The sequence below is a fragment of the Pleuronectes platessa genome, chromosome 4, assembly GCF_947347685.1.
Source record: "Pleuronectes platessa chromosome 4, fPlePla1.1, whole genome shotgun sequence".
NCBI classification, from domain to species: Eukaryota; Metazoa; Chordata; class Actinopteri; order Pleuronectiformes; family Pleuronectidae; genus Pleuronectes; species Pleuronectes platessa.
In genome coordinates, this window is record NC_070629.1 from 16,964,162 (window position 1) to 16,985,451 (window position 21,290).

The window sequence follows — 21,290 nt, forward strand, 5'->3', positions numbered from 1 at the left end:
CATAACACAGCCCTAAAGTGCCTCGTGGAGATGTTGATGTTTCGATGATGGGTTCACTGTCAGCTCACCTTTGCAGACCGACAAGTCGTGTTCGTGCACGGCCTCCAGATGCCCGCCTTCAAAGCACAGAGCTGTGTGTGTCTGAGCTGACCATGGCCCCGGAACCTTGGAGGCTTTGAAAAGGTCTCGTCTCATGTGTTGCCTGGGTTGCTTCTGCACAGCAGCTGTGCCTGGATCTGCTCTCTCCATCAAATGGGTCAGGCTTCAGTGAATGTTATCACCCCCAAGCAGCAGCCAAGAGCAGGCAGCCTCCTCTCTTCTTAGCTGCTGCAGTGTAACAACCCACCACGTCCTCCCCTCTGGCACCTAGTTTCAGCACTGTCCCCCTGGTTAACGCTGAACCCAGAGTCACATAAATAAACACACTGAGATGATAATGAACACCTCTCTCCGTACTCCCTGTAGCACATACACAAGTAACAGAACAACCTTTTCTCTGCCAACAAGGCGGATGCAATTGCCTTAACAAAAGGGATTATACAATTCCATGGACATGATTCAACTATTAGAGAGGAGGGAGGGTCCAAGGCCTTCTGGTGAGACACGGATATGACCTTGGTATCACTTGTAGGAGTGATGATGGAGGCTTCTGATGATTCATTCATGGCAACGGACTTCTATAGAAAACAGCTTCATATAACTTCTGTAGTTTAACGGTTTTTGGCCTGAAACGAGAGCAGCACCTGTCTGTGTGCTCATACTGTGGTAACAATTCTACAATATACTTTCACAAATTACTATTTTATTGTTTGCATGCTGGACATTGTGTCCAAAGCTTTTTATATACAGTCTATGGTGCAGGGTGACGTTAGAGAACATTGTGACCATTCTACCAGGTTTATCTGCAATGGAGAGTTTATGTTTTTTCAAAAAATGAAAATGAATTTGCTACATATATCACATGTCGGCTATTTCAACAGGTCTGACACCCCCCGACACAATTTTTTCCAGGACCACCAAGAACACAAATGCCAAGTGTGAAGCCGATAAGCTAAACAGTTCGCAAGATATGTATTCAAATACAGACGTCTGTGGAGTAGATATACATACATCTATGAGTAATCTGAAAATCAAACAACTGAATAAACGCCACTGACAAACTCTCTTGTATGTAGTAAATCACTAGTTATCTCATCAATCCCATTAAATAAATAATTTTAACTGCAATCAGGAGGTGCGCTGGCAGCAGCACAGTGAACTGCCCTGAACCGAACCACTCCCTCAGTGAAGGAGACGCCAGCCAGACACTTCCTTTCAGCTGCCAGTGGCCTCTTCTATTGGGCGGGCGAGGATAACTGATGAGACTGCCCTTTCCTCTTAATAATGCTGGTGCTGTTGATAAAAGACTTATCCATAGTGTTTGTGGCTGAGCACACATACACATGCACACAGACACACACACACACACACACACACACACCTACTCACCTACATACAGCCACGCATAGATGCTCAGAAACATCTTTCACCGACTGGAGTCACGTGCAGTTCAGTGGAGCAACTTGATTCAATAGCTATAATGTAGGCTAGGTCTTGGTCAAATTAAGAACGTGACAAGGCCTTTTTCACACAGGAGGTTGATTCATTGCCTTCATGATAAAAAAAATGAATGTTCACTTCATAACTATAGTGCTACACAATCAAATATTTAATGACATGCAGTGAAACAACAGAAGAACACAATGGCTTTCATGACTTGGCCAACGTTCCCCTCTTTTCCATGGTCAGTTAAAATCTCCCTCAGCCAGTAAGAGGAACTGAACTTGTACCAGGCAGTTCTGGTTCCACCTGTTATTACAAGGTCTGTTCCTCTTTCTGGACAAACAGCAGTTGCAATGACATGATTTACATCTGAACTGCTTTACTGAATCAGCTGCATGATTAGTCAAAGCTTTGAATTTGCTTTACCTTGAAATGTTTCCAGCTTAGTCCAAGATTCAAAGCAGTGGTTTTTTACCTTTACATGAAAAAAGCTTGGATAATCCTTACACAGCTGGAAAGAGCAGAAATGTCATCAGAAATGCCAGTGATCTGCGTCTCTAATCTCGAGTCATGAACCACATTTAAAGCTTTTCTAGTTTAATATTATCTGACAAGCAAGACCATTCGGGAACCGCTGGACTCTTTTACTTCGTGGAGACGAGCATCAGACCATGAACAAATCAAATATTTAAACCATTTGTGAAATATCAAGATTTTATCGAGATAAGGCTAATTCTGGTCAAATGGAAGGCCAAACCCAATAATTTCCCATACCTGAGCATATCAGAGAAAAGAGAAACTGGTGAGGCAAAGATTAAGAAGGGACTCATCAATAGAGAGCAAAATGTTGAGCATCTCGGTGCATTTTCAGGTCTATCGCCTTGGAAATTGCAGTTTACGCAAACTGATCTGCTCATCACATTTCCTATAGTGTAAAGTAAAACTCACGTTCACACTCGCAGGTCAGCAGTTTACAGAGTGACACCACATGCATCCCTCTCGCGTTACTACTCAGATGAATACGCACTGGCAGAAGCCGGCCCGCCCCAACTCCAGGAGACCACAGTTACCAAGGGATGTGACAACACAAACACATGAAGTGAAGAAAGAGCCAACTGAAGGAAACCACACAGGCCTGTGAGTATGAAAAAGAAAACTGCTTAATATACTGTTCATAGAAAGGAGAACATATTACACTAGTCTTCCATAGTGAGAAGACTCTTGGAGCTTGAAGAAAACTGTAAAGCTTTCTATTGATTACAGTAATAAAAAGTGATAATACATTTAACAAAGCAATACGGTTGCATTAGGACACAAGTACAAATGACTGCAGGTCTCAGCAATATGTGATATGTGTATTCCTTTATAGAAAAGAAGAATGTCATACGAGTCAAAGTTAAAGCCCGATCAGAGTCACAGCAGGTAAAGTCCTTTACCTAATCACTGTATTTTATATTTGATGTATTCTGACCTTAAAGCTTTTAAAAAATGTACCGCATCATATTCAAAAAAAATTATCTGCGTGCTAGAGATAAGTTCTACTCACCCCCCCCCCCCCCCCCCCCCCCCCCCCCAGCTGATTGTATGAAAATAAGGTTGGGAACCACAAATGACCTTTCTAACACCTCGGTGAATCACATTGATCAAATTAATCCTTAATCCACGGCAGCATCACGCAGGGTGACAGAGCACACACAGGGACATGAAGTCAATGAGAGATCTGGTAGGAGAGTGACCCGAGGGGATGAAAACCAAAACACAACATCCCATTTCATCTTCATTCTCCTTCTGGGTGGATGACTGCTTCATTGAATTATGCTGTTGACTTTACCCCCCACCCCCCCGCCCCCCGTCTGTTTTCCTGTGCCCTAGTGCAAGAAAATGTTAACTTGACTTTGCAAAAAAACCTTTGTTGTTTTCCTTTCATTTGAATTTCATGACTCAGAGCTTGGTTTTTATTTTTATCTGCTTACTTCCTGATTAAGGCCCGATGTCCTGGAGGGTCGTCTGGGCGGTCAGGAGAGGACGCTGGCTGTGCTGCTGGACCAGGCTTTCGCCATCAAAGCGGAGGTGGCGGCGGGCCTGCAGTCCACCAAGGGCTCGGTTCAGGTCGAGGCCCTTTCCCGCAAGCTGCTGGAGAGTCACATACTGACCATCACACGCATCGTCAAGCAGCTCAGTGTGGACATACAGGTATACAAATAGGTAGATAAGTAGACAAGGTGTTGTCTTGTGAAAAATGTTGTAATGCTGTAACCTCAACCCTAAGTTTTGGCTGGTTAGTTTCAGCATAGATTTGAAAATGAGCGGGGCTTTACAGATTCCCTCTTAAGAGTGGTCGCTGGTGGCGGCCTTTAACTTGTTTAATGTTAACCTTTTTATATAGATACAAAATCTCATGACGTGGAGACATCCCCAACGTTTGCCTCTACGCAAGCTTTGGCCCTGCAATGTCCAAGACAGTTGGAAATATAAGGGGGCGGTTTGAGCCATGTTAAAAATCATATTTAATTTTTGGTATATATTGTGATAAATGTGATATTAAAATCTGCATTAATGTCTGTAAACATTCATACAATTTTTTTGCAGCTTGAAAAAAAGACACTTAAAAGGTTCAGTGTGTCGAATTTAGTGACATCTAGTGGTGAGGTTGCATGTTGCAGCTCATCCCTCTCACCTCACCCTCCCCTCCCAAACATGAATGAGAACCTGTGGTAGCCTTCGGGTTTCATAAAAACTCAAAGGGTGTTTAGTTTGTCTAGTCTGTGCTGCTGTAAAAAGTGTGATAGCCTCTGTAGAGACGACCCGTTCCTGATGTAAATATAAAGTATTTAAATATAAACAGGACCCATTCTAGGGTAAAGAAAACAATTTGTACAATTTAGATTTTATATTTAATTTCTGCCAAAAGATCGCTTTCACATTAAATCTTACACAGTGAACTCTTATTGCAGTATGTCTTTAATGTGCTGTGGTGAAGCACACTTGCAGCCTCAAGCTACCATGTGGGTGAATGTGATTTGTCTCTATCTGCGGTTTTCTTTTCCCGCACAGTCTGTTATCTGCTCTCTTCTCCTCGTCAGTCTTGATGAGCCGTGCACGCGCACACACACACAGTTGATTTGATTGCACCTGATAGAATGGTGCAGCGCCCGAGCAGAGCCTGGCAGATTGACTCCTCATCAGCTCAATGGATTTTGTCTGTATGAGCCCAAGCTAACGATGTTCACGGCGTGTGGTTAAATAAATACTCGGCACGTTATGCAATCGTGCCTGAAATACAGAAGCGAGGATCATTACTGGAAGGTGCCACGAGATCAGAGTCTTGAGAGGGATGAAGGTGCGGATTCATCTTCAGTAACCCCGTATTCAAATTTAGAAAAATAACACGCAGCTTCATTAGTGCACACCAAACGGGCCATTAACATGATTACAGGCTGACATTATCTGAAATAGTAGACGGATGCCTAAGAACTAATTAATTCTGAACATGAAGAAGTAACAAGCTAAGCTGTTGGCTCTCTCGATGAGCCGATGAGTCGTCTTTTTGATGTTAGCACACATTCAACACAATCCTGTGAGATCATCACTCATGCGATGCAAGGTGCTGATGAAACTTCTTAGTAATTAAACAATGATCTCTACAGCAGTAAAAGGGGAAGCAGAATTAACTCTCAACCCTTGATTTGTCCTTAGATTGTCTCATCTTTATTTTGTTTAACTTTAAAGAGTACATCGCCATCATTTTCAAATATAGGGGATTGCATGCATTAAGTCCTCTGTCTTTGTTCTGATCAGGCACTGGAGAGACAGATCGCCCAGAGGGACTCCGTAACATCAGGAACGTCACAGGCCGTTCAAAGCTTAGACCAGAAAAACCTGGCCGGCATTGGAGACCTGAGAGGAAGAGTCGCCAGGTACGCACACAAACACGTCCTCGGTCAAACACGGTCTGAAAAATAAAATGAAAGGAGCACTGAATCAATATTTAGGAGGCCTGTACAAAAATTTACACCGAGTCTGAGTGGTCAAACTGATTAACTCTCCTTGCAGATGCTCTTCTTGGTTTTTCGCCCCCTCTAATGAAGGATAATTTTACAGCCTGCTCACTCTCTCACACACACACAGACACACACACACACACAGACACACACACACATACACACACACACACACACACACACACACACACACACACACACACACACACACACACCAATGATTCCACTCTCAGCAGACTGAAGTTTCTATGTTTGCAAACACTCTGACTTGCACTTGCTCATTATTTTGTGTCTGTGCAGATTACCCTCGTTAGACTGGATTGCAGAAGAGGCTTTGTCGTCTTAGTGCGCTGCTCAACTGTGCATGTGTCAGGATTAAGACGTGGTGTCATTTTGTTGACTAGGGTACCTGTCGTCTCACAACAGGCCTGCCCTCCTCCTTGTTGTTTAGGAGGTCGGTGGGGAGGAGGGATATTTGCTACTTCTTAGCAAACAGCTCATTTATGGTCCAATAAAGTGTATATAAAAACACCACCTACTCAGTCTCATCACATCTCACATTTTAGTCATTAATAATCAGGTAAATAGGCTAATGTCCAGAGGATTCAGTATTAGGATCTGAGGCTCTCTACGGGGAAATAACCCAAATTGCACATTTTAACAATTAGATGCTAGAATTGATTTCTGGAGCTGGATTCCAATTATTATATTGACAAACACAAGTTAAATGTATTAAACCAATTGTATAATTTGATTTGTGACGCAAACATTTAAATGTGTTTGTTCAACATTCAAAGGATGAAGTCGCATTGATCCGGATGCAACAGAGCCTTCTATGGCTTTCATTAGCTCACTAATTGGAAAGTATTGATAAGGGCAGATGTCTGATTCCCCCTCCCCCAAATCTAACTTCCTGATTGTCAGCCATCTAAACTGTGGGCGCTTCCTCCCGAATCTCCTTTTCTTCACACCCCTTCCTTATCTCCCTCCCAACCCAATATCCGCAAATGGTGTCCCCCCCCTCTGTGCTTCCTCACTTATTACCTCAGGTGTGATGCCAGCATCGCCAAGCTGAGCGCCGACGTGAGCTCTGGGGATCGGCACCGGATCAGACTGCAGCAGGAGATGAAAGAGCTCAGAGCAGGTGTGGATGTGAAGCTGGAGGAGCTGGAAGTCAAGGTGAGAGACGGTGGATCATTGCCGTGGAGTTTATATAAAGATGGACCATGATGGCTGCTCCCCACAAAGATGGCCAAAGCATCTTGATCTGGTGGTTGGCTGCAGTATAGGTCGTAAAAAAAAAAGACATCCTCCGTGTTAGCAGATGAGACATGTGCCAATATAAAAAGTCATATTACATAATACATATATATTTGTTTTCTTTTTTTCCCAAAGGTGTTTGTCATTTTATTCACACTGTTGATGGCAGCAGGTTTGGATTTCATTATTTATTTGATGCTCGCCTCGTGATTGAGAGCTGACTCCCATTTGGTCGAGCAGGTCCGTAAGCGGCCCCTGGATACTGCGGCTCCATGCACAAGCTCTTTCCTCCAAGTTATGTCACCAGCAAAAGATGGTCTCGTTCTTATCTGAGATATTTTGGCCTCATTTCTGGATAGTGGGAGGATGTGGAGGCGTGTTGTCCATCTCTATATAGAGTCAATGTTCATTGCTGTCAAAGGGTTTGGCAGAAGAGACGTGGATCAGTTAAATGCTCTATACAAGGCAGCTGCACGTCTCTAACACGACTCAGTGGATTGCTTTAAATCTGTGTTCAGACATTCATGGTCCTCAGAAGACGAACTCAGTTACTGTGGTTGTCCTCTGAATTTCTTTTAATGACAAAAAACTATATTGGCTTGACCCGGTATTTGTGCACAGAGGAGGAACCGTCCTACCTCGGTAAATCCGCAACTTTTCATCGAGTGCCGCTGGATGGGGATTACCTTCATTTAAATGCTCCTTCCGTGAGAGAAAAATTATAATCTGATAAAACACAGGAGGGATGTTGTTTATCCGAGGAAATGATGACTGGGTGTTCGGTAGGTGATTTGGAGGTTAACTCTGCGGCAGCCACAGGCCCTGAAGGAAATGAGAAGTAAAACGAATTCAGGAACAGAGATAGCCAAGTTCCTCCATTGATAGCTTATACTGCTCACACAGCCAGGCTGATACCGCCTGCACACTGTTCTGTATGTGGCACAAGGTGGTAAATCACTGATGGCAGCCTATTAGCCGCGGAGCAGTGGTCAAGCATGTACAGTTCCACCATAAGGATAATTGAAAATGCAGAGAAAGTAGGTCACTGCTGTTTTGTGGCTGCAGGAGTGTTGCAGCAGCTTGATCGGCTCGACTCAGCAGAAACTGGAAAGGATAAAAGGTTAGTTTACGGCCGCCACCACAAGATGCTTTCACGTCGCATTACAGCCCACGTTTGTTCTCTACTCAGCTTCATCGTGACCTTGAACGGCTGTCGGCATCTTTGACAGAGCTCACCCAGAGCCACAGAAGCTCCCTGTGTGATCTGCATAAACAAGTTCAACTACTAGAAGAGAAGTAAGGCAGTTCATCTAAGTCTTAGCACAACCCACAATTGGATCGTTATTTTTATATGAAGGCGTATTTAAAAAATGATTACAACTGATATTGTAGGTAACTAGAATGGCCCTCCGTCCCCTGAGGTCCTCTTATGAAACCACATTGAATTCTGCTAGACCACAATTGCACACACTCATAAATACATCGATCCAGAGCCATGAATTGTTCCCCGGGAAATCTGTGAAAATGTAAAATAAAAATTCATGGATCTGCTCCTTTGTCCCTGCTCCAATCCAACAGACGGGGCAAAAACCTCAGTAGTGGATGTAAGAAAGTAATTTTTTTATTTATCTATTTGTTAGATAAGGACACTGCTCATTAATCAAACTAAATAGTCTAAATGCCCGTTTACTGAATAAGCTCATTTTCATCTGTTGTCACCGGCCAGTTCTTACAAGGCCACCTGCAATAAAATGATACATATTTACAAAACAAATCCACGATTAAGACACCACATCCTATTAAAACAAGCAAATTACCACAGCTAATAACACTGTATAGGCTTGATTAAACTGTTTGTAACAGTGGTCAGAGCAACATTAGTCTCCACAAAAGCTAATGTTTTGTGGAGACTTTATTTCGATACTTCCTACAGCCTTGAATTTCTTGTATTATTTAGTGTGCTGCTTGTGACGGCACTATTCCTGTCTCAGCTCTAATTAACACCGACATTAACAGCTGTATGGATTAATGATTGACACTTTGTTTTCACAGCACAGACATTTTACCTGGGGCAAGTTGTTTATTAGACGAGGGGTGCCAATTAACCAAAGGTTATGGAAACAAATTGTTTGTCTGTTGCCAAGCACCTTGGAGTGCCACGTAGGGACCGATATATAAGATCTAAATTTACAGCGAGCGTTGCCAACTATTAGATCCTCAGGTGTTTCCAGACCGGATTCAGTCTATTTGCATTTCCCCAGACTTTAAAAATCTATCCCCCCCCCTCTAACAAGGCTTTTAGTGTCTAAAGTTTGCAGAAACGGACAATAAAATCGGCCTGCAACTTCAGCTATGACTGCATCGTCAAAATGCATCCTACTGCATGTCTGTACTTTCTTGGTAGGATGTCAGGTGGGCGGAAGGAGGCCAAGCAGCAGACAGACTCACTGAGAAAGTGGACAGAACAGCAGCTCAACAGCTTTCTGCAGACTCATGCACAGAGCAGCCAGCAGCTCTACTCACGACTCCAAGACAAAATGGTGAGACAAAATATCTGTGAGGACAGGAAGCGATAAATAAAGTTTATTAGGAAAATGGCTATTTCTGCATTTCTACATAAATTTTCTCAGGTAAGCCTTCCTACCATCATATGGAGAAAGAAAGAGTCATGAAGGAATACATATATAAATCTACAAATAAATGAACGGATAATTGTGGAAATGAATGTATGGATAAATAAATATTTAAATAAATAAATATCAAACTGTACTAATATGTAATTGTAGAAATGATTGAATGAATGTATGAATAAAGAAGGGTTAGGGTTAAGAAGTACATTAATAAATTAATATTAAAATATATTAATAGATCATTGTAAAATGTATGAACATAAAACATTTGATATATAAATGTAGAAACACAGAAATAGTATTTTTCATCCGAAACTGCATGTACTTTTACTATACTTATGTAATTTGTGTTGTCCTCATATTGTATATGACCTGTGTGTCCTCTTCCTTTACGGTCTTCAAGTTATTAAATGGCTTTAAGTGAAAGAGACCGTTTGTTTTGTGGTGTTGGAATGTGCAGTGTCAGTCACACTCCCTAAGCTGTGAATCAGCAGTTAAAGTTCTGAACTTTCTGCTATGCAAGTGGAACAGATGCTGAGAAAGCTGTGGAGTCTAATAGAGTGTTTTGTGTCAGCAAAATGCCCAAGTTGGCACATGAATGAACATTTGTAAGAATCAATATATCATGTTAAATTAACTTTGACACCATCATACATACTAAAGTGGCTGCTGCATCTTACAACTTTTAGTTATCAGCATCTTTTATCCTTTCATTTGACTGAAGTTGAAAAAGTTTTAGACTTTTTAATTGTTTCATCCTTTGTCATTGCACTTTTGACTTCCTTTCATACCACAGATGAGCAGAACACACAGGTGGCTGCAAGCGCACAGTGCAATCTCAAAAGTAATGTGATTTTGAAATAAAGATCCAATGTAAGGATAACATAAACATTGATGATCCAAGGTGAAACTCACTTGTTACAGCAGCAGGTGGGGGAAAAAATGAATTTGACCAGAGACCACATCAGCAAAGTTCAGCGGCGACACAGGATGATTGCATTGATATTCTGTATATAGAGGTATATATGGTTTACTTCACTTAATATATAATTGAGCAGAGCCTTTGACTGAGGATTAAAAAGAACATTCAGGGCTTGTTATATACAGAGCGTGGGGATTGAAAAGCTGTTGTGCAGTATTGTGGGTTTTGATTGTTGGATCTTAAATGTGTGTGTGTATGTTTTGTGTTCAGTTGGAGTCAGAGTCTAGATTAGCCATTCGGCTGCGTGCTCTGGAGGCCCAGATGGAGCGGTCAGAGCCCCAGCGGGACCAGTCCGACCAAAGTCAGGCAGATCGGCTGAAACGCTCTGAAAGAGAACTCAGTGAGAGAGTGAGCTCAGTGGAGAACAGCCTCCATCAGGAGATGCAGCTGCTCAAACACGACTACCACAAAGGTGGGTGATCGCTGTATGTAACTGACTGTCATCAGCGAGTAAACACACACACAGTGTATGTACCTTACTATATACGTCAAGGAAAAAATGCACACGCAACAATGCTTCACCATTGAGTCAGGAACACAGAGACACGAAGTGAGAGGCACACTTGGTCAGAAATTGAGTTGCATGACCACTTGATGAATTCATGTCTTTAGCGCGCAAATGAGATTCTCACTGCAGTTAATGTGAGAAAAGTGAGAAAGGTGAGCTACTGTATAAATGGAAAAAAGGATGAGACATAAATAATTATCAATAAAACAATATAAATGTCATCAATAGCGATATAGGAAATGTGTATATATCTACATATCCTTTTACATTGTGTCAGCAAAGTGAAGAGGTATAACGCATAATTGATCACAACTTGTGTTTGTCATTCTCTGCTGATTAAGAGTTCTCTCAGGAGCAAAAAGTTGTCTTTAAACTTAAAAATAATAATCAGACATGTATCCGGACAGTTATCAATATTGACTGATATAAAACAATTTATTTATTTTTGTCCATGTCATCCAGCCGTAATTTGAATGTATGAGCAGCACAACTCATAAACACATACACAGTACATACACAACCTATTTTAGAATTCTCCTGGTTTCATCAAGTAGTTTGTCTTGTCCTTTGTTCACAGTGTATTGTGGGTTTGTGGGTTCTTGTCTTGCCATAGACATCGGAACTACTTAAATTCTTCCAACAGCTATAGTTTAAATTGTTTTCCGGATTGGCCAATCTTCTGTAATTTAACTAATCATTTGCCTGTAATGCTTTTGTTGGCTAGAACATCTCTTGACCGGTCATGATAGACTTGTTAAGGAACACAAGTATTGCCCCATAATGCCTGCAATAGCTTATTATATAACTGTTATACTGTAATTATCTCAATACATATGCAGTTTCAAGATGGATTTTCACACACACACAAGGACAATTCACAGTCCCTGCTTAGAATTACGGGTTTGGTGAACAGGTCGGCAGTCTTACAGGTGGAAGTATCCAAAACCCAAAGGCACAAGTAAACATAACTGGGTAACACATTCACTAGGAGTAAACAATGATGGTTCCTTCACTACTGACGAGATGAAGTAGTGGAAAACCAAAGGAAATAGACTAATTACAAAGGTGAAGTGAATGGAAGGCTGACAGGTAATCACGCAGGGCAGGAAGGCCAACAAAGACAGGATGCGGAGTATTCTGAAATGAGAAACACAGGTACCTACAAAATGAAACAGGAAGTAAAAAAGGTACAAATATGTAAAAAGGACAAATGAATGAGAAACAAGTCCAAAAAGCAAACTCATGGAAGATAACGAGGCCAAAGTCCATAAACCTAAACAAAAGATCCACAAGAATAAATCATTGAGCTCCCTACACGTTTAGAGGTGTCTTTAAAGGTTCCAGAGAGGGGCAGAGTCACGACAGATAGATAAATCAAACACTACACTACATCAAAAACTATAGAGCTCACCAAAGACTTTTAGTTAAAAACAACTGAAGTATAAGTATACAGGTATAATTAATGATTCAACCTCTTTACTCAAGTATAAAGGGGAAGCTCTGAAAATGTACTAAAAGTAAAGACCCTTTCTATCGGCTGTTTCTGTGCGAATCAAATAGAGACTCATCTCCCATTTTTACAGTTCGAAGGCTATTAAACTTAAACTACTTCAACTGAAAAAAATTAAGATCATACGAAAAACAGCCCCATGTCTGGATGTTAATGTGTTTGACAGTATCATAGTATACGATGTCTATAAAACTTAACCTAAGTATGCTTTATACTTTGAGGCAAAGAAAAGCCTTCTTGCCGAAACCCGGGACCTTTAGATCTTCAGTCTAACGCTCTCCCAACTGAGCTATTTCGGCTTGTAGAGTGTCACCATGACTTACATTAGTGACTAATTACACAAACTGAATAAATAACTTAACAAAGGCCCATGGGTGGATGTTAATGTGTTAGACAGTATCATAGTATACAAGGTCGATATAACCTAACCTAAGTATGCTTTATACTTTGAGGCAAAGAAAAGCCTTCTTGCCGAAACCCGGGATCGAACCAGGGACCTTTAGATCTTCAGTCTAACGCTCTCCCAACTGAGCTATTTCGGCTTGTACATTATGACCATGACATACATTAGAGAGTAAATACATAAACTGAATAAATAACTTAACAAAGGCCCATGGGTGGATGTTAATGTGTTGGAAAAAATGTTGAGGAGGAAATGTATATATAAGTATTCTTAATCTAAAAAAGGCCAGGGACTGAGGCAAATGCAGCTTTAAACCAGAGGAAATTGGGTGAATGTGAGCTACAGGTGCTTTGTACAACAACCTCCAAACTCTCAAGCCACAGATACATGCAGCCATCCAGCGGCTGAACTCTGCATCAAGCTACTGTCAGCATCAATCCCCTTCTCAGTTACGCCAACGCTCTCTGAGTCTCCAGACACACAGAAAAGAGGCGATGGCCGCCTCAGTCAATCAGAGCTGGAGTTAACTGCTTTAAGAATCATGAGTCAGCCACCCATCCCAATGCCAGAGCCATTCATCCATTGCTCTGGTTTATGTATAGGATGAAACGATTGAAGGAGTTGGTGTGAGAGGGGATAAAGGCAATTCACACCTGATACTGATACGTTAAATATGTGTGGTGAAACCGGCAAGGGGCCAGAAAGGGAGGGAGAGATTTAATATCCGTTGATTGTATCAGAAAGTTTATCTCTTCACCTCAGAGTTCATTCTCACTGATTATTCTTAGAATAAATTCAATACGGAAAAATATCAGCATTTTTGACAGTGTTAGCAAGCGAAGGCGATATGAAACTAAATAAGAATAGAAATGTGACAGATTAATAACAGCTAAGGTTACCAAATCACCAAAAGATACAAGCTTATGTTGTAGATAGTTGAGCATTGAACAGTTGGGGTTGACCGATTATCAGACGTGCAGAATTCTTATGATTATATGAATTGTGTATTTTATAGTAAAATATTTTATTTGGTTCTGCAGTTGCTTCCATCTGTCTGTAGTCATTTTTTCACATGTTATAAGCAGCCAATGGGCCCTTGAGTCCTGTGGAGCTAGCAGGGCTCCTGGGATATAACTTGAGAAGAACAAATCCCTGTGTGTGGATGTTAGTGTGTTGAGCGATTCGGACAGTATGTTACGCTATGAGATGACAGAGTATAGACATAACATATAGTATATGATCCACTGTGTCCTTATCATGTGATGTAAGAGTTTAAGGAAAGTCATTTCTCCCAGGAATGGGTTGAATGTTTGGGACAGTATGAAACACTTTAGGACAACAGCTTTTTTAACATAACATAGTATACATAAAAATAATTCTGATTTGATTCCCTATAGCCAGTGGATTGAAAGGCTCTATGACACTACTAAACAGAGTATGGTTAACTTTATCTCATGAAGCAAAGAAAAGGTCTTAATGCCGAAACCCGGGATCGAACCAGGGACCTTTAGGTATTAGATATATTTAGATATATATTTAAGACATTTATTTTCGTATTAACATATTTATTTATTTATTTCTGTATTAATTTATTTATTTCCTTTTTTATTTATTTCTGTATTTATTTTTTTTTACTTAAGTCATGTATGGTCCTCCATAGTGATTCACTGTGATCCACAGTATATGAGGTACTATAAGACTATGTAACTAACCACAGTACGCTTTGAGATAAATGAAAGGAATTTCTGCCGAAACCCGGGATCGAACCAGGGACCTTTAGATCTTCAGTCTAACGCTCTCCCAACTGAGCTATTTCGGCACATACATAAAGTAAATCTAACAGCATGTTTATCTTCTTTTAGGTGAAAGGGCGTTAGTCTTGGCGGAGGTATGCATTTTCCAAGTGCCCTTCTGGATTTACATGTTAGTAGATAATTAAAATGAATAACTGACCAAGCACCTTGTGTGGATGTTAATGTGTTTGGCAGTATATTGACATATATCACAGTATATGAGGTCTATATAACCTAACCCTTAGTATGCTTTATACTTTGAGGCAAAGAAAAGTCTTCTTGCCGAAACCCGGGATCGAACCAGGGACCTTTAGATCTTCAGTCTAACGCTCTCCCAACTGAGCTATTTCGGCTTATACAGTATGGCATTGACATACATTATAGTGTAAATACATAAACTGAATAAATAACTTAACATGGGCCCCTGGGTGGATGTTAATGTGTTGGACAGTTTGTCACGCTATGATATGAGCGTATATAGACATAACTTAGTATATGATTCAGTGTGTCCTTATAATATGATGTAACAGGTAAAGGAATGTGTTAAATGTTTGGGAGAGAATGATACGCTTTAAGAGTACAGTATATTAACATTGTATTTGATTTACTGGGATACACAAAATATGAGTACCCTAAACATAGAATGCTTTTTACGTTGAGGTAAAGGAAAAGTACTTTTGCCGAAACCCGGGATCGAACCAGGGACCTTTAGATCTTCAGTCTAACGCTCTCCCAACTGAGCTATTTCGGCTTATATAGAGCATCATAACCATCACATTACAATAAATCTCCATAAATGACAATTAGTTTAAATCCTTTTTTGTTATTGTTTTGGGTTAAATTTTTGGAGGAAGATCGGCCCCTTGAGAAACAATATCAATAGACCCCTTCTGAGAAGGCAGGCCAAAAGCCCTATAGCATCTCAATCTCAAGCAGCACCCAGAGAATACTTCTTATCTCAGATGCTTCATGTCTAATAATGGTATCATACCTCTTTTGGACAGGGTTCCGCTCCGTGCATGATGCCATGCAGTCCCTGAGGCAGATAGGTGACATCAAATCTCGTCTTGACAAGGGCGAGCTGCAGAAGGACATCAGGCACATGTGAAGCAAGGTGACAGAGATCAGTGACTCGTGACTAGAGAGGAGCTTCTTCTGCTGTGAGGCTGCTCCGATCCCGAAGTATATATCAAAAGGCTTCACTCTCATTATATTCTGTGAGCAAACTGTTATTTAGACCCTTAGTATATTGAATGATCTCCCTCTCTGGAGGTTATAAATGAGTATCAGTATAAATGTGACTTAAGAAATATTACCTTGATCGTTTTAAAGCAAAAATGATTCAGTCATTCTTTTCAGACGTAAAGACGAGAACATTACTGAATTAAAGGAGTGTAAAAAAATAAACGATCAAAATATATATTGTTTTATAATACAGAGTATAATAAATGATTTTTAATGATGACACGTGTATTGCATTATTTAACAGGTAATTGCTATTGGTTGCTGTCAAGTTCTTCCTGTCAGTGTTGTGTCCCACAACCTGTCTCTGCTGATCTGTGGTGACCAGGGGAGGAATTGCTATTAATCCTATTTTTCAATTGTATATAAATACAAAATTTACACCTCACTTCACTTCAAAATGGGCCAGAGGACTTGGGTCTTGCTTAAGGCCCAAGGTGTTGAATGGTCCGGGTCAGGTATGAGGCCCTGAGAGAAAGTGAAATTGACTGACGGTGGCAGACAGAACGGATCCGCAGCGATGGTAAGGTTGATCTTTTCTCAGTGGTCTGTAAAAGATAAACAAGTCTGGTTTATATTGAATAAGTCGCTTGACAGAAAAGTTGTGTTTTCTAAAAGTTGCTGGGTTTGAAAATTAAATTATATTTAAAGGTATAAATGGTTTTAGCCGGGTGGGGATACAGTTTGTAGCAGCAGGTGAAAGTGAACGTTTTGAACTTCCTGTAGAACTGTTTTTCTCTCTATGCTCTTCACACATAATAAAGCAGTGATCACTTTGTGGTGTCAGGGAATATCTTGCATTAGCAAGAAGATCTTACAATTGATCCTATTACCAAAGTCTATTGCAACACAGGAGATACAAGCAGGCTGATTTGTGATGTAGATGTATATTAATAAATACCATTAAGTAAATGCCACATAGTCTACGTGTATTTACAGAGGAATACATGTTTTTCCATGTAAATGATTGAAGCTGTCAATAAATGAAATCTTGGCCAGTACGGGGATCGAACCCGCGACCTTGGCGTTATTAGCACCACGCTCTAACCAGCTGAGCTAACCGGCCATGAAAAGTACAACAGTGACGTCAGTACAATCTAACCCATTGATCAGAAAGCGGAATTTACAATAAGCTGGAAGACTAAATCACAAATGGTTGAATTGGTAAATTATTCTGAACAGATAAAGCTACACTTGGCTCTTGCTTAAGGCCCAAGGTGTTGAATTGTCCGGGTCAGGTATGAGGCCCTGAGAGTCCAGCATATTGACATTGACACACTGTGAATGCGTACTAGGATCGTCACTAAAGTCTTCGTTTCCGCCGCGTTGAGCAGCTTTGAACCATGATCACCAGTTTGACTGCAGGCCTATATTGTCTTTGGCTGAAATCCAATGAAAAGCCGCACAGATCATGTTAGCAGGTGAACCTGGTGGAAAATGCATGTTTCCCTCAGGAGCCAGGAGAAGGGGATGATAATGAGGAATGAACTCACGTTTGCCAGTTGGTTGTTAACAGACTCCATGTCGAATAAGAACATTCTCACGTGCTGCTGGAGGTGGATGGGGCCACTGCTAAGATGGTATGACAGTGTCGTGACCACATGTCTCTGCTGCTCTCTAGTGGCCAGGAGGGGCATACAAATGTTGATCGGCATCAGTAGATCCAGTGCAACACAAGTTTTTCAAATAACTCATAATAAAAACAAATCTAATCGGTACAATTTGCACTTGAACACGACGGTGATAAGAACTACTCAAAATAATGATAATCCAAATTTTCATCAGTCACTGATAAGGAAGACATCACAACTCCTCACTGACGGTGAGGTTGATCTATTTTAAGTTTTCATTTAAGTGCACAAATCTGATGTAAAGAGTAAACAGGAGTGTTTAGAAATGAGCAAGGCAGAAAAATTGCTTTTTCTAAAAGTTGTTGGATTTAAACGACACGGGCCTTGAGGTAGGATTTCTAAAGGCAAGCGAAGTTAAACAACGTTTTCAGCCTAGTTGTCTGAGGCAGTTGTGCATCAGCAAGTAGATCTCCTCAACCAAATTACAATTGATCCTAAAGTTTATTGCAAAACAAAAAAAAAATTAATAGAAACAATTAGAATAATAATAAAAAGTTAAAAATAATAAAAAGTTACGATTTAGTTGCAGTTAAATGGCACTTGCCTATAGCACTTGGTAGTTTGGCTTTCTTGATTCTTGTTGTTCTGGGTTTGTACCATCATGGTTGAATGCACTGATTGTAAGTCTCTGGATGAAATCTGCTAAATGAAATTTAATGTCATGTAGAGGAACCTGCCCTCTGGTGGCGGAACAATAAAAACCTCACCCAGTTGGAGCTGTAGATGTTTTTTTTAATTCATACCCATAGTCAGGGGTGGACTGGCCATCTGGCATACCGGGCATCGTCCCGGTGGGCCGTTGACCCAATGTGGGCCGGTCTGGTCCGCTCTGTTTTTTTTTTGTTTTTTTTTTGTTTTTTCTATTCTTCCTCTCTAAATTCCCTCCAATTGGGCCGGCCAATTGGCTACAGAGGGCTAGCAGTGTGTTGCCAGCATCGACACATTATTGGTCTATTGTTTGTCATTGTCAATCAATCATGGGCTGACAGGCTCAGAGAGCCCTGACAGTGCTGTCAATCACAACACAAACCAGGATGGGGCGGGACCTCATGGCATTGGCGGGGGGAGTCGCGGGACGGGCTGCTGCGGAGACAGAAACTTAAAATGGATAATAAGAGTTAAAAACGCCCGGGTGGCGCTGAGAAGCATCGGGAAAAAAAGCTGAAGTCTCTGGAGGTGGAGGCTGCTACATGTGCCAAACTGACGGAGCTATTTGGTGCCGGGTTCACCAGCCCAGCAGCAGCAGGTGCGCCGGGAGACGAGCGAGGAGGACTCGACAATGATGAGCGAGTGGAGGCACACATGGTAAGTAACGTTGGCCTGGGGCTGGCTAGGCTACATTTTTTAGACATGTCCAAAACAAAGTAGAAAACGTTTTTGATTTTGTTTTAATATGCCGAATTGTGATATTATGGGTTATTATTGTTCAGATGATTTAGCTAAGCTAGCTAAGAGCTGCTACCGTCGTTTACTGTTGCCATAGCTGAGCTGTAAATAGAGATGCAGAATCAAGCTGTATTGAAAACAGAATACAAGTAAATCTATAGGGAATAATTAGTTTAATTTGAAATATTTGCCATTGAATTTATTGTAATCTTTCAATTAATTTATTGTTTACTGAGGTGATAACTATTTAATTTAAAAAATAAGGTATAATTTGTGTGTAAAAGTTCCACTGATAAGGTGAGAAATATTTCTTATTATTTTTATTATCACACAAGTTTTATTGTGCTTATGTGTTGATCCTTAATGGTGTGATCATGTACACTAAATGATCAATTATTCTCCATTACAGGTTGTTGTGATATATTTGAGGAGTCGTTCTCCCTCTGTTTTATATGTGGACATTTGGGACCACTGTTAGAATTTGGTAAGTTTATCATGTATTTTTTAATGTATAATTTCATACTTCATAATTATAATAATTTCCAAAATGTTTTAAAAGAAACACACATCCAAAAAGTTCTCAACTCTAGGTGCAGGACAGTGGAAAAAATTGTCTTTATTTTTCAGACATTATAATGTATCCATGTCCTTCTCAGGTTGACCACTTGACATGTGAGAGCCTGAGGAGTTGTTCCCCCTCTGTCCATGTTCGAGGACTTGCCCTCTGTCTGCCTCCACTCTCTGCCTTCACTGTACCAAAGTTTGTCTGTTGAGTCTCCTCTAGTCTGGTGAGTTTATAATTTTTTATGTTTTATGAAATCATACTTAATTTGTGATGATTAGAGACATTATAATGTATCCATGTCCTTCTCAGGTTGACCACTTGACATGTGAGAGCCTGAGGAGTTGTTTTCCAGACAAAGGTAGAGCTGGCAGGGGCGTCACCCTGGGCCTGCCCTTTTGGGCTGGGCTTCAGCTGCAGATCTAAAGGCTGCTTCCAGGGGCATGGGGCCCTCAGCCTCAGTTTTTCTTTGCTTCTGCACCTTACAACATACATCACACCTTATTTTCACACATCCAAACACTGTTAACACCACTGACGCGTAACATATTTTACACATCCCACTACGTAGTTAGAGCTATCTTGATTTGGAGTTAAATACATTTACTTTTGGCATGAGAGGTTTGTGTGTGGCCTCCCTTCTTGTTGCCATCTTTGAGATAGGTGGTAACAGTAGTATGCATGAGAGAAGACGCCGCGAGATTTGTGGACTTCTATGTGGTGTCCGCTGATAATGTAGTGGGCTGGTCTGGACAGACAATGCCAGGGCTGAATTTTTGTCCCAGTCCACCCCTGCCCATAGTTCATACCACACATTAAATGTTTCAAAAAGTATTTATTCTATGTGTATTTATTGGGGTTATTAGTAACATGTATTTTTCATGTCAATTATAGAAGCGGGAATAAATATGGAAAATGGAAAATATGGAAAACACACCTGTGACATCAACCCTTACCCAACGTCAAAACGAAAGCTACTGATCAGAAAGTAAAATTGACTGACGGTGGCAGACAGAACGGCTCCGCAGCGACGGTAAGGTTGATCTCCTCTCAGCGGTCTGTTAAAGATAAAGAATCTTCTTTTGATTGAATAAGTCGCTTGACAGAAAAGTGGTGATTTCTAAAAGTTGCTGGGTTTGAAAATTGATTTTAGCCGGGTGGGGATACAGTTTGTTGCGGCAGGTGAAAGTGAAAGTTTTGAACTTCCTGGAAAACTTTTTCTCTCTCTATGCTCTTCACACATAATAGAGCAGTGAGCACATTGTGGTGTCAGGGAATATCGTGCATCAGTAGGTAGATCTTACAATTTATCCTATTACCAAAGTCTATCTCCACACAGGAGATACAAGCTGACTGATTTGTGATGTAGATGTATATTAATAAATACCATTAAGTAAATGCCACATAGTGTATTCTACTCGTATTTACAGAGGAATACATGTTTTTCCATATAAATGATGGAAGCTGTCAACAAATGAAACTTGGCCAGTACGGGGATCGAACCCGCGACCTTGGCGTTATTAGCACCACGCTCTAACCAGCTGAGCTAACCGGCCGTGATAAGTACAGCAGTGACGTCATTGTAACGTTGCCAATTGATCAGAAAGTGAAATTTACAAAGAGCTGGAAGACAAAACCCCAAATTGTTGAATTTGTAAATTATACTGAACAGATAAAGCTACACAGTGTATTCTCCGTATGTCTAAAGAGGATTTTAATTCCATGAATTCACATGTGAGTGATGGAAATAAATATATTAATGGCCAGTACGGGGATAAAATACCATAATTGCAAGTGTATCAGAATCAGAATCAGAATCAGAATTCAGAATCAGAATCAG

At 40.7% G+C, this 21,290-nt stretch overlaps 2 protein-coding genes and 6 non-coding genes across 8 annotated transcripts in view; 1 reads left to right on the forward strand and 7 right to left on the reverse strand.

Moving 5' to 3' along the window:
• The window catches only part of mctp1a (multiple C2 domains, transmembrane 1a), a 134,116-nt gene extending 131,555 nt beyond the window's left edge, over positions 1-2,561 (reverse strand). Inside the window, exon 1 of the mRNA XM_053420886.1 lies at positions 2,491-2,561. The gene's annotated coding sequence lies outside the window, so the exon portion shown is untranslated. The remainder of the gene's footprint in view (positions 1-2,490) is intronic.
• A 359-nt stretch (positions 2,562-2,920) lies between these two features.
• Positions 2,921-16,094, forward strand: fam81b (family with sequence similarity 81 member B). Its single transcript, XM_053421339.1, has 8 exons — positions 2,921-2,964; positions 3,528-3,735; positions 5,341-5,459; positions 6,593-6,722; positions 7,993-8,099; positions 9,208-9,343; positions 10,626-10,827; positions 15,634-16,094. Exons 1-8 carry the CDS (start codon positions 2,921-2,923, stop codon positions 15,735-15,737), a joined length of 1,050 nt encoding a protein of 349 aa, XP_053277314.1. The 3' UTR covers positions 15,738-16,094.
• Positions 12,903-12,975, reverse strand: trnaf-gaa (transfer RNA phenylalanine (anticodon GAA)). The gene has a single exon. It is a non-coding gene; the product is annotated as a tRNA-Phe (tRNA).
• Positions 14,583-14,655, reverse strand: trnaf-gaa (transfer RNA phenylalanine (anticodon GAA)). Its single transcript has one exon. It is a non-coding gene; the product is annotated as a tRNA-Phe (tRNA).
• trnaf-gaa (transfer RNA phenylalanine (anticodon GAA)) lies at positions 14,910-14,982 on the reverse strand. Its single transcript has one exon. It is a non-coding gene; the product is annotated as a tRNA-Phe (tRNA).
• trnaf-gaa (transfer RNA phenylalanine (anticodon GAA)) lies at positions 15,308-15,380 on the reverse strand. Its single transcript has one exon. It is a non-coding gene; the product is annotated as a tRNA-Phe (tRNA).
• A 769-nt stretch (positions 16,095-16,863) lies between the features above and the next one.
• On the reverse strand, positions 16,864-16,937 carry trnai-aau (transfer RNA isoleucine (anticodon AAU)). The gene has a single exon. It is a non-coding gene; the product is annotated as a tRNA-Ile (tRNA).
• Positions 16,938-20,932: 3,995 nt separating this feature from the next.
• On the reverse strand, positions 20,933-21,006 carry trnai-aau (transfer RNA isoleucine (anticodon AAU)). Its single transcript has one exon. It is a non-coding gene; the product is annotated as a tRNA-Ile (tRNA).
• Between the last annotated feature and the right edge of the window lie 284 nt (positions 21,007-21,290).

Coding starts and splice junctions, on each gene's coding strand:
- fam81b (XM_053421339.1), top strand. CDS start 2,921: ATGTCATACGAGTCAAAGTTAAAGCCCGATCAGAGTCACAGCAG. Junction 2,965..3,527: donor CCCGATCAGAGTCACAGCAG/GTAAAGTCCTTT, acceptor TTCCTGATTAAG/GCCCGATGTCCTGGAGGGTC. Junction 8,100..9,207: donor GTTCAACTACTAGAAGAGAA/GTAAGGCAGTTC, acceptor CTTTCTTGGTAG/GATGTCAGGTGGGCGGAAGG.